Source organism: Salvelinus sp. IW2-2015, linkage group LG8 (genome assembly GCF_002910315.2).
Source record: "Salvelinus sp. IW2-2015 linkage group LG8, ASM291031v2, whole genome shotgun sequence".
In the NCBI taxonomy this organism is placed as follows: Eukaryota; Metazoa; Chordata; class Actinopteri; order Salmoniformes; family Salmonidae; genus Salvelinus; species Salvelinus sp. IW2-2015.
The window spans coordinates 52,115,197-52,127,573 of NC_036848.1; the positions used below are offsets into that span (position 1 = coordinate 52,115,197).

General features: G+C 44.9%; 1 protein-coding gene across 1 annotated transcript in view; it reads left to right on the forward strand.

Annotated features, from left to right (window-relative positions):
* LOC111968271 (CUB and sushi domain-containing protein 1-like) overlaps positions 1 to 12,377 on the forward strand; it is a 441,455-nt gene that overhangs the window by 274,911 nt on the left and 154,167 nt on the right. Inside the window, exon 6 of the mRNA XM_070444995.1 lies at positions 11,763 to 11,875. Within this exon, the coding sequence (XP_070301096.1) occupies positions 11,763 to 11,875 (113 nt within the window). The remainder of the gene's footprint in view (positions 1 to 11,762; positions 11,876 to 12,377) is intronic.

The window sequence follows — 12,377 nt, forward strand, 5'->3', positions numbered from 1 at the left end:
TAGTTGTTCACGTATTTCTAAGTCAGAGCCGTCCAGAGTAGTTGATGCTGGTACGGGCGAGCAGGTGCGGGCAGTGATCGGTTTGAAATAGCATGCATTTAGTTTTACTTGCGTTTAAGAGCAGTTGGAGGCCACGGAAGGAGTGTTGTATGGCATTGAAGCTCATCTAGAGGTTAGTTAACACAGTGTCCAAAGAGGGGCCAGAAGTATACAGAGTGGTGTCGTCTGCGTAGAGGTGTATCAGAGAATCACCAGCAGCAAGAGCAACATCATTGATGTATACAGAGAAGAGAGTCAGCCCGAGTATTGAACCCTGTGGCATCCCCATCGAGACTGCCAGAGGTACCGGACAAACAGGCGCTCCGATTTGACACCACTGAACTCTATCAAGAGAAGTAGTTGTTAACCAGGCGAGGCAATCATTTGAGAAACCAAGGCTGTCGAGTCTGCCAATAGAATGTGGTGATTGACAGAGTCGAAAGCCTTGGCCAGGTCGATGAATACGGCTGCGCAATAATGTCTCTTATCGATGGCGGTTATTATTGTCGTTTAGGAACCTTGAGCGTGGCTGAGGTGCACCCATGACCAGCTCTGAAACCAGATTGCATAGACGGAGAAGGTACGTGGGATCGAAATTGGTCGGTAATCTGTTTGTTAACTTGGCTTTCGAAGACCTTAGAAAGACAGGGTAGGATAAAATATAGGTCTGTAGCAGTTTGGGTCTAGAGTGTCACCCCCTTTGAAGAGGGGGATGACCGTGGCAGCTTTCCAATCTTTGGGAATCTCAGACGATACGAAAGAGAGTTGAAACAAGCTAGTAATAGGGATTTGCAACAATTTCGGAAGATCATTTAGGAAGAGAGGGTTCAGTTTTGTCTAGCCCGGCTGATTTTGTAGGGGGACCAGATTTTGCAGCTCTTTCAGAACATCAGCTATCTGGATTTGGGGAAGGAGAAATGGTGGGGGCTTTGGCGGGTTGCTGTGGGAGGGTGCCGGGCAGTTGACCGGGGTATGGGGTAGCCAGGTTGAAAGCAATGGCCAGCCGTTAGAGAAATGCTTATTGAAATTCTCAATTGTAGTGGATTTATCGGTGGTGACAGTGTTCCTCAGCCTCAGAGCAGTGGGCAGCTGGGAGGAGGTGCTCTTCTTATTCTCCATGGACTTTACAGTGTCCCAGAACTTTTTTTGAGTTAGTACTACAGGATGCAAATTTCTGTTTTGAAAAAGCTAGCCTTAGCTTTCCTAACTGCCTGTGTAAATTTGTTCCTTTACTTCCCTGAAAAGTTGTATATACGGGGGCTATTCGATGCTAATGCAGAACGCCCAACAGGATGTTTTTTGTGTTGGTCAATGGCAGGACAGGTCTGGAGTGAACCAAGGACTATATCTATCCTAGTTCTACATTTTTTGAATGGGCATGCTTATTCAAGATGGTAGGAAGGCACTTTTAAAGAATAGCCAGGCATCATCTACTGACGGGATGAGGTCAATGTCATTCCAGGATACCCCGGCACAGGTCGATTTAGAAAGGCCTGCTCGCAGAAGTGTTTTAGCGAGCGTTTGACAGTGATGAGGGTGGTCGTTTGGTCGCAGACCCATTACGGATGCAGGCAATGAGGCAGTGATCGTTCTGAGATCTTGAATTGAAAACAGAAGAGGTTGTATTGGAGGGCGAGTTAGTTGGATGACATCTATGAGGGTGCCCATGTTTACGGATTTGGAGATGTACCTGGTAGGTTCATTGATAATTTGTGTGAGATTGAGGGCATCAAGCAATAGATTGTAGGATGGCCGGGGTGTTGAGCATGTCCCAGTTTAGGTCACCTAGTAGCACGAGCTCAGAAGATAGATGGGGGGCAATCAATTCACATATGGTATCGAGGGGCCACAGCTGGGGGCAGAGGGAGAATCTATAGCAAGCGGCAACAGTGAGAGACTTGTTTCGGAAAGGTGAATTTTTAGAAGTAGAAACTAGAATTGTTTGGGTACAGACTTGGATAGTAATACAGAACTCTGCAGGCTATCTTTGCACTAGATTGCAACACTGCCCCTTTGGCAGATCTATCTTGGCGGAAAATGTTATAGTTAGCGATGGAGATTTCAGGGTTTTTTGGTGGTTTTCCTAAGCCAGGATTCAGACACGGCTAAGACATCCGGGTTGGCAGAGTGTGCTAAAGCAGTGAGTAAAACAAACTTAGGGAGTAGGCTTCTAATGTTAACATGCATGAAACCAAGGCTTTTACGGTTACAGAAGTCAACAAATGAGAGCACCTGGGGAGTGGGAGTGGGGCTAGGCACTACAGGACCTGGATTAACCTCTACATCACCAGAGTGACAGAGGAGAAGTAGGATAAGGGTACGGCAAAATGCTATACGAACTGGCCGTCTAGCACGTTAGAAACAGAGAGTAAAAGGAGCAGGTTTTCTGGGCTCGGATAGCATAGATTCAAGGCATAGTCCTACAGACAAAGGTAAGGTAGGATGTGAGTACATTGGAGGTAAACCTAGGCAATTGAGTAATGAATGAGAGAGATATAGTCTCTAGAGACGTTTAAACCAGGTGATGTCATCGCATATGCAGGAGGTGGAACAACATGGTTGGTTAAGGCATATTGAGCAGGGCTAGAGGCTCTACAGTGAACTAAGACCAGTAATCACTAACCAGGACTGTAATGGACGAGGCATATTGATATTAGAGAGAGGCATGCGTAGCCAAGTGAACATATGGGTCCAGTGAGTGGTTGGGCTGACTGGGGACACGGCGATTCAGACAGTTAGACAAGTCAGACAAGCTAAGAGTTAGTAGGCCAAGGCTAAACAAGCTAGCAGTTAGCAGACCGGGGCTGGCAAGCTAGCAGTTAGCAGACGGGGCAGGCAAGCTAGCAGTAGAGACCGAGGCTGGCAAGCTAGCAGTTAGCAGACCGGTAGCAAGAAGCAGTTAGCAGACCGGGCAGGCAAGCTAGCAGTTAGCAAGACCGGGTTAGCAAGCAAGCAGTTAGCAAGGGCTAGCAGTTAGCAGACCGGGGAAGGCAAGCTAGCAGTTAGCCAGACCGGGGCATGCAAGCTAGCAGTTAGTAGACCGGGGCTAGCAAGTTAGCCTTTGGGGTCGTCGCGATGGGGGTAAGTCTGTTTTTGCCTCTTCGTGCGGTGACGTCGATAGACCAGTCGTGGAATTAGTAGGGTTCCAGGTAGCTCTAGGTAGCTAGCAGGCCTAGCAGGTTAACAGAATGGGCCATCAGCGGGCGTCGCGCCTGAGGGGCCTGTTGGAGTCCTCGGCAGATTATGTCGGTATTACAGTCGCGGAGGATCCGTGCCCCGTACCGGCAGTAGAAGGGGTCGGATATTGTAGCCCAGGAGTGGGCTTCGGTGGTAGCACAGGAGCCCTGGCCGGGCTAGCTTCAGGCTAATTGGTGCTTGCTCCGGGATGGAAACGGTAGCCAGGAGTGGTCACCCGGGATTGTGGTTAGCTAGATGGCAAAGATCCAGAATGAAAAATGTTCAGAGTTTGCGGTAGGAATCCGGGGATATAGAGAGAAATAGGTCCGTTATGCTCTGGTTTGAGTCACGTTGTTCGAAATGGGGGGCCAAATACCTAGGTGTCTGGTTAGACTGTAAACTCTCCTTCCAGACTCACATTAAGCATCTCCAATCCAAAATTAAATCTAGAATCGGCTTCCTTTATCGCAACAAAGCATCCTTCACTCATGCTGCCAAACATACCCTCGTAAAACTGACCATCCTACCGATCCTCGACTTCGGTGATGTCATCTATAAAATAGCCTCCAACACTACTCAACAAACTGGATGCAGTCTATCACAGTGCCATCTGTTTTGTCACCAAAGCCCCATACACTACCCACCATTGCGACCTGTACGCTCTCGTTGGTTGGCCCTCGCTTCATACTCGTCGCCAAATCCACTAGCTACAGGTTATCTACAAGTCTCTGCTAGGTAAAGCCCCGCCTTATCTCAGCTCACTGGTCACTATAGCAGCACCCACTCGTAGCACGCGCTCCAGCAGGTYTATCTCACTGGTCACCCCCAAAGCCAATTCCTCCTTTGGTCGTCTTTCCTTCCAGTTCTCTGCTGCCAATGACTGGAACGAACTGCAAAAATCTCTGAAGCTGGATACACTTATCTCCCTCACTAGCTTTAAGCACCAGCTGTCAGAGCAGGTCACAGATTACTGCACCTGTACATAGCCTATCTATAATTTAGCCCAAACAACTACCTCTTCCCCTACTGTACTTATTTATTTTGCTCCTTTGCACCCCATTATCTCTATTTCTACTTTGCACATTCTTCCACTGCAAATCTACCATTCCAGTGTTTTACTTGCTATATTGTATTTACCTCGCCACCATGGCCTTTTTTTGCCTTTACCTCCCTTATCTCACCTCATTTGCTCACATTGTCTATAGACTTATTTTTCTACTGCATTTTTGACTGTATGTTTTGTTTATTCCATGTGTAACATTGTGTTGTTGTATGTGTCGAATTGCTATGCTTTATCTTGGCCAGGTCGCAGTTGGAAATGAGAACTTGTTCTCAACTAGCCTACCTGGTTAAATAAAGGTGAAATAAAAATAAATTTAAAAAAAAGTTTGCTGACGACACAACAGTGATCACCGACAACGACGAGACAGCCTACAAGGAGGAGGTCAGAGACCTGACAGTGTGGTGCCAGGACAACAACCTCTCCCTCAATGTGAGCAAGACAAAGGAGCTGATCATGGACTATCGATAGGGCTGAAGTGGAGCYGGCCGAGAGTTCCGTGGTGTCCACATGGTCCAAACACACCAAGACAGTTGTGACGAGGGCATGACAACACCTTTTCCCCCTCAGGAGACTGAAAAGATTTGGCATGGGTCCCCAGATCCTCAAAAAGTTCTACAGCTGCACCATCAAGAGCATCCGGACCATTTGCATTACCGCCTGGTATGGCAACTGCTCGGCATCTGACCGTATGGCGCCGCAGAGGGTACGGCCCAGTACATCACTAGGGCCAGGCTTCCTGACATCCATGAACTATATACCAGGCGGTGTCAGAGGAAGGACCAAACAATTGTCAAACACTCCAGTCACCCAAGTCATAGACTGTTCTCTCTGCTACCGCACGGCAAGCAGAACCGGAGTGCCAAGTCTAGGACCAAAAGGCTCCTTAACAGCTTCTACCCCCAAGCCATAAGACTGCTGAACAATTAATCAAATGGCCACCCGGGCTATTTACATCGACCACCCCCCCTCTTTGTTTTTACACTACTGCTACTCGCTGTTTATTATCTATGCATAGTCACTTTACAAATTACCTTAACTAATCTGTACCCCGCYCATTGACTCGGTACCAGTACCCCTTGTATATAGCCTCGTTGTTATGTAATTCTGTTTTGTTACTTTTTTATTTTATATAATTTTTTACTTTAGTCTATTTCTTGAACTGCATTGTTGGTTAAGGGCTTGTTATCTAGAATGTTCGTTACTAACTAMTACTTTTTTGCCTACATTTACTGACACCGGTCATATTCTGCGTTCGTAAATTCATCAGTTATTCTGCACTCTGGCACACTGAGACGAGAGTGCTCTGAAATCGGCGAAGATAGCCATAGTATATTGCGAATGCAAGAGATATGTTAACTGGATAACAGTTGTTCAAGTTCAGCATAGCTAGCTAGCAAAGCAATTTACATTTTTGTTGCTAGCTAACCAAATGAGACCTGCATCTCTAGCTATGTAGCCACTGAAAAACGATTTGAGGGGAAAAAGTCAGTCACCCACCCACTCCTCCAATGACATGACATCCTCCCAGTAGCTAGCTAGCTATCTAGCTAATGTAAGGCTATGTGTTTTCAGCTTGCTACATAAATAGATACGCTAGCCTATTAGCCACGTTATGACTTACTTGTGATCATTGCCCTTGCTAGTTTGATTGTACTGACATTCCTAAATTTGTCTATTTCTTGAACTGCATTGTTGGTTAAGGGCTTGTAAGTAAGCATTTCACAGAAAGGTACTGCTGTATTCGGCACATGTGACAAATACAAATTGATTCGATTTAGATAAAATTCAGCTACTTGGCCGTCAAAATTGCACTGATAAATGATGGGGAATTGTAGCCTGCTCATCCTTCTGCAGCTTGCCTGCCAATGCATGTTTGTCCCAATCAAGCACCCAAGCTAGCTTGCTACATAAATAGATACTCTAGCCTATTAGCCACGTTATGACTGACTTGTGATCATTACCCTTGTTAGTTTGTTTGTACTGACATTCAAATCAAATTAAACTCTATTTGTCACATGCGCCGAATACAACAAGTGTAGACTTTACCGTAAAATGCTTACTTACAAGCCCTTAACCAACAGTGCAGTTCAAGAAGAGTTAAGAAAATATTTACCTAGTAGACTAAAATAAAAAGTAATAATAAAAAGTAACACAATAAGAATAACAATATCGAGGCTATATTCAGGGGGCACCGGTACCCAGTCAGTGTGCGGGGGTTCAGGTTAGTTAAGGTAATTGGTACATGTAGGAGGGGGTGAAGTGACTATGCATAGATAATAAACAGCGAGTAGCAGCAGAGTACAACATGGAGGGGGGGGGGTCAATGTAAATTGTCTGGTGGCAATTGTATTTTATTAATTGTTCAGCAGTCTTGGTGGTAGAAGCTGTTGAGGAGCTTTTTGGTCCTAGACGTGGTGCTCCGATAATGCTTGCCATGCGGTAGCAGAGAAACAGTCTTTAACTTGGGTGACTGGAGTCTCTGACAATTTTATGGGCTTTCCTCTGACATCGGCTATTATATAGGTCCTGGATGGCAGGAAGCTTGGCCCCAGTGATGTACTGGGCCATTCGCTCCACCCTCTGTAAAGCCTTACGGTCAGATGCCGAGCAATTGCCATACCAGGCGGTGATGCAACCGATCAGGATGCTCTCGATGGTGCAGCTGTAGAACCTTTAGAAGATCTGGGGAGCCATGCCAAATCTTTTCAGTCTCCTGAGGGGGATACGGTTTTGTCGTGCCCTCTTCACAACTGTCTTGGTATGTTTGGACAATGATAGTTCGTTGGTGATGTGGGCACCAAGGAACTTGAAACTCTCGACCCGCTCCACTAAAGCCCGTCAATGTCAATGGGGGCCTGTTCGGCCCGCCTTTTCCTGTAGTCCACGATCAGCTCCTTTATCTTGCTCACATTGAGGGAGAGGTTGTTGTCCTGGCACCATACTGCCAGTTCTCTGACCTCCTCCCTATAGGCCGTCTCATTGTTGTCTGTGATCCGGCCTACCACTGGTGTGTCGTCAGCAAACTTATTGATTGTGTTGGAGTCGGGTTTTGCCACGCAGTCATGGGTGAACAGAGAATACAGGAGAGGACTAAGTACACACTCCTGAGGGGCCCCAGTGTTAAGGATCAGCATGGCAGACGTGTTGCTGCATACTCTAACTACCTGGGGGCGGCCCATCAGGAAGTCCAGGATCCAGTTGCAGAGGGAGGTGTTTAGTCCCAGAGTCCTTAGCTAAGTGATGAGCTTCGTGGGCACTATGGTGTTGAACACTGAGCTGTAGTCAGTGAACAGCATTCTCACATAGGTGTTCCTTTTGTCCAGGTGAGAAAGAGCAGTGTGGAGTGCGATTGAGATTGCATCATCTGTGGATCTGTTGGGGCAGTATGTCAATTGGAGTGGGTCTAGGGTGTCCGGGAGGATGCTGTTGATGTGAGCCATGACCAGCCTTTCAAAGCACTTCATGGCTACCGACGTGAGTGCCACGGACGGTAATCATTTAGGCAGGTTACCTTCGCTTCCTTGGGCACAGGGAATATGGTGGTCTGCTTGAAACATGTAGGTATTACAGACTCAGTCAGGGAGAGGTTGAAAATGTCAGTGAAGACATTTGACAGTTGGTCTGCGCATGCTTTGAGTACACATCCTGGTAATCCGGCTGGCCTAGCGGCTTTGTGAATGTTGGCCTGTTTAAAGGTTTTCTTCACATCGGCTAACGAGAGCATTATCACACAGTCATCCAGAACAGCTGGTGCTCTCATACATGCTTCAGTGTTGCTTGCCTCGAAAAGAGCATAAATTCCTAGCCTTAGTTAAATTCGTCTGGTTTTGTCCAAAATATTGAGTAATTAAAAATTAAACAGTGCATCCCGAATGGAGGCAGCAAACAATGTTTTTTTAAATGTATTTTTAAAACCTCTTATAAAGTTGGTTTTGTAGCATAAACTGGTATTTTATATTTTTGACTGATATGACTTTCTGTTTGTTTCATATCTGCAAAGCAGTTAAAACACTCTCAGTTCCACTATAAGTTACACAGCACATAATACAGTATGAGTATCAATTGTGTCCCTGAAGCATCATTAGTCACTTAGRAATGGATATGAAGGAGATGTGTCAAGTGCTTCCATGGCGACAAATTATGTCACGTGACACCTTTTAACCAATTAAGTTCAGACTAGGATATGATCATCAGAAACATACTGTATTTGACAGAAGCCACAATGACCCAACTCCCTCTATGTATGGCTCTATTTGTCAGCTGTCATGCCAATCATGTTATTGTGCAAAAAAGTTTTGAAGGTGATAGAGGTCTTATAAACTCTCAGGCAGAATAATGGATGTTGAATGCATTTGACACCTCATGTGTGACAACAMATATTTTTGATTAATGTGTATGGACAGCAAGTTTTGCACAACAATTGTAAGGTACACTCTTAGAAAAAAAATATGCTATCTAGAACCTAAAAGAGTTCTTCTTCTGTCCCCATAGAAGAACCCTCTGAAGAACCCTTTTTGGTTCCAGGTAGAACAGTTTTAGGTTCCATGTAGAACAGAAGGTTCTACATGGAACCCAAAAGGGTTCTACCTGGAACCAAAAATGATTATTCTATGGGGACAGCCGAAGAACCCTGTTGGAATCCTTTTTTCTAAGAGTGTAGTGTCCAACGGTTGAGAAATCGTTGTGCCTTGAAGTGTGATCAAAATGTTATTATATTTATTCCATGGGATTTTGTTATATGACGATGAATAGAATGTGCGTGGAAGGCACATTCAAATACTAGTAAAAGTCATCAGTGCAGATATATTTGTCCTCATGACCTGTCATACATTGTGTTTCCAAAGCTGACTTAACAATATTATAACTACTGCATAAAATTAAAGCTGAATTAACAATATAATAACTACTGTATAAAATAAAAGCCCTCCTTTCCTTTTAAGTTTTGCACCCACTTCACATTGGTTTTCAGAACATCATGATCTCATAACTACCACTACTCAATCAAATTATAAGGTTATAAACTATTGCCCCCCCCCCCCCCCCTTTAATGTAAAATAGATTGACAAACAAGGAGTTTAATGTTTGTAGAATAGATAGATCGTACATTTCATTCTTACAAAACCTCCCTTGCATTGTCTTGGATTGAAGGTCCAGGCGGAGTTGGCACAGGACAGTGAGCGAATAGCAATTACTGCTGAGTGGTGTTTGGGTTTTTTCTCAATTTCTTTTTTAACAGTGTTGTTCATTGGAGTGTGAAAACTAGGCTGAGAGGAAGAGGCAGTCTGAGCAGAAATAAGGCAAAGGTCTTCCCAATACAAGGCACAAGGAAAAGGAGCAAGAATTAAAAGGAAATTGCTGCTGTACTTGAAATAACCACTGTGTTTTTAGTACTGTTTGTGAAGATTTAAGAGTTGGCTAATGAACAGGTATTGGTTTCAGTTGCTGGGAGGCTATTGAAATAAACAGAGATTGAACTGGACTTGTGTAACTAAAATGCCTGAGGTGTTGGTGGAACAWTCATGTGTCCATGGTCTGAGGTACTTTACCTAAATTGCTACACCTGCAGCGACCCACTCCATCACCAAAGCTGCTTCCCATAAAGACTTCATTATGATCGGGAAATACAGATAGCACAGCATGTCGGTAAAGATTGATTTGAAAGATAACTGTACTGTCACCTCCCAAATTATTGGCACCCTTGATAAAGATGAGCAAAAAAGACTGTATCAAATAAATAATACAAATACCCAGCTATATTGCGTGCTCAACAAATGTGAAAATTATATTATTTTACACTAATACAATTACTCAGAGAAAAAATATCAACAGTAGACCCCAGATGTATAATGCATACTCAAGGGTTCTTCATCCTCCAGGGTTCTTTATACTCCAGGGTTCTTCCTCCTCCAAGGTTCTTCATCCAGGGTTCTTTATACTCCAGGTTTRTTCATCCAGGGTTCTTTATACTCCYGGGTTCTTTATACTCCAGGGTTCTTCATCCAGGGTTCTTTATACTCCAGGGTTTCTTCATCTCCCCCAGGGTTCTTCATCCAGGGTTCTTTATACTCCAGGGTTCTTCATCCCCCAGGGTTCTTCATCCAGGGTTCTTTTATACTCCAGGGTTCTTCATCTCCCAGGGTTCTTCATCCAGGGTTCTTTATACTCCAGGGTTCTTCATCCCCCAGGTTTTCATCCAGGGTTCTTTATACTCCAGGGTCTTTCAATCTCCAGGGTTCTTCATCCAGGGTTTCTTTATACTCCAGGGTTCTTCATCCCCCAGGTTCTTCATCCAGGGTTCTTTATACTCCAGGGTTTCTTCATCCCCCAGGGTTCTTCATCCAGGGTTCTTTTATACTCCAGGTTCTTCATCCCCACAGGGTTCTTTCATCCAGGGTTCTTCATCTTTCCAGGGTTCTTCATCCCTCCAGGGTTCTTCATCCTCCAGGTTCTTCATCTCAGGGTTCTTCACCAGGGTTCTTTATACTCCAGGGTTCTTCCCTCTCCAGGTTCTTCATCCAGGGTTCTCATCCTCCAGGGTCTTCATCCTCCAGGGTTCTTCATCCTCCAGGGTTCTTCATCCTCCAGGGTTCTTCATCCAGGGTTCTTCCTCCTCCAAGTTCTTCCTCCTCCAGGTTCTTCCTCCTTCCAGTTCTTCCTCCTTCAAGGTTCTTCATCCAGGGTTATTTTTACTCCAGGTTCTTTTCATCTCCGGGTTCTTCATCTTCCAGGGTCCTTCATCCCCAGGGTCCTTTCATCCCCAGGCGTTCTTCATCCTCCAGGGTTCTTCATCCTCCAGGGTCCTTCATCCCACAGGGTTCTTCATCTTCCAGGGTCCTTCATCCCACAGGGTTCTTCATCCTCCAGCGTTCTTCATCCCACAGGGTTCTTCATCTTCCAGGGTTCTTCATCTTCCAGGGTCCTTCATCCCACAGGGGTCTTCATCCTCCAGCGTTCTTCATCCTCCAGCGTTCTTCATCCTCCAGCGTTCTTCATCCTCCAATTTGAACATCCATGCTTGCAAACACAAACCAGACACAGAAAGTTAATGCACATGGTTGCACGCTATGGGATATGCACTTAGCTTGTTGTTAAACAATTTAAACCAGCAGAATGGAGCAATACAGCCATTCTGAAAAATATATCAAAATGTGTGATGATTACTCAAGGCATCTGTGAAGTAAATGGGCTAGAGCAGCTAAGTTAACCCTGCAAAATATAAAACAAACTGCTTTCGAWTTGAGTATGACATTGTATAACTCAGGCTAGAGTAAACCATGTGTGTGATTTTACAACACAAATGTTATTATATTAACCATTTGATCTGGTATGTACTCTTAGCATTCCTACCAGTTAATTCACTCTGTAATGATTCCTGAAGTCATGCAGTGCATATGTTCCATTGTTACTAACAGCGACCCATGTGTTTCATTTTGATGGAGGTGTTGGGTCACTTGGTTGAAATTAGAATCTTATTTTCTTCCAGGCTGACCGGTATGAATCTACCTTCCCCCGTCATCAGCAGCAAGAACTGGCTACGGCTACATTTCACATCTGACAGCAACCATCGACGGAAAGGATTTAGTGCCCAGTACCAAGGTAAGGGGTCAGTGTCAGAGGGCTAGGAGAGATCTCTTCCCATTGCAGGCTGTCGTCAGTGCACATGGCAGTGAGTTCTTTGCCAGAGTTCAGCTAAACATGACGTCTTGGCCTGGCCTGGATTCTGCCAGCACACGGTTCGCAGGTATATGCATAGGTATTTCTCTGGTTTCTTTTGACGAAGTTCAACACGGCTTGAGGCCCTCCAGGCTTAGTCACTAAGTGTAGTCTAAGATACTTCTGACTAAAAGAGAGTTGAGAAACTAAACCCAGTCTGCACATTATATTTCAATTATTTAGGATTTGTGTGTATTTTCCGGTAAAATTACAATACTCCTTTTATTAATACCTGGCAAGGGGATGAAGTCATACTGGAGAGAGGATAACTCACACTGAACCTATTTTACCTTTCTCAGGGTTTAATTAGCTTTCCTGCATGACATAATTACCAGATTAGATTCCGAGTTGTATCCAAATCCAAATTGGCTCCCGCTGACACAAA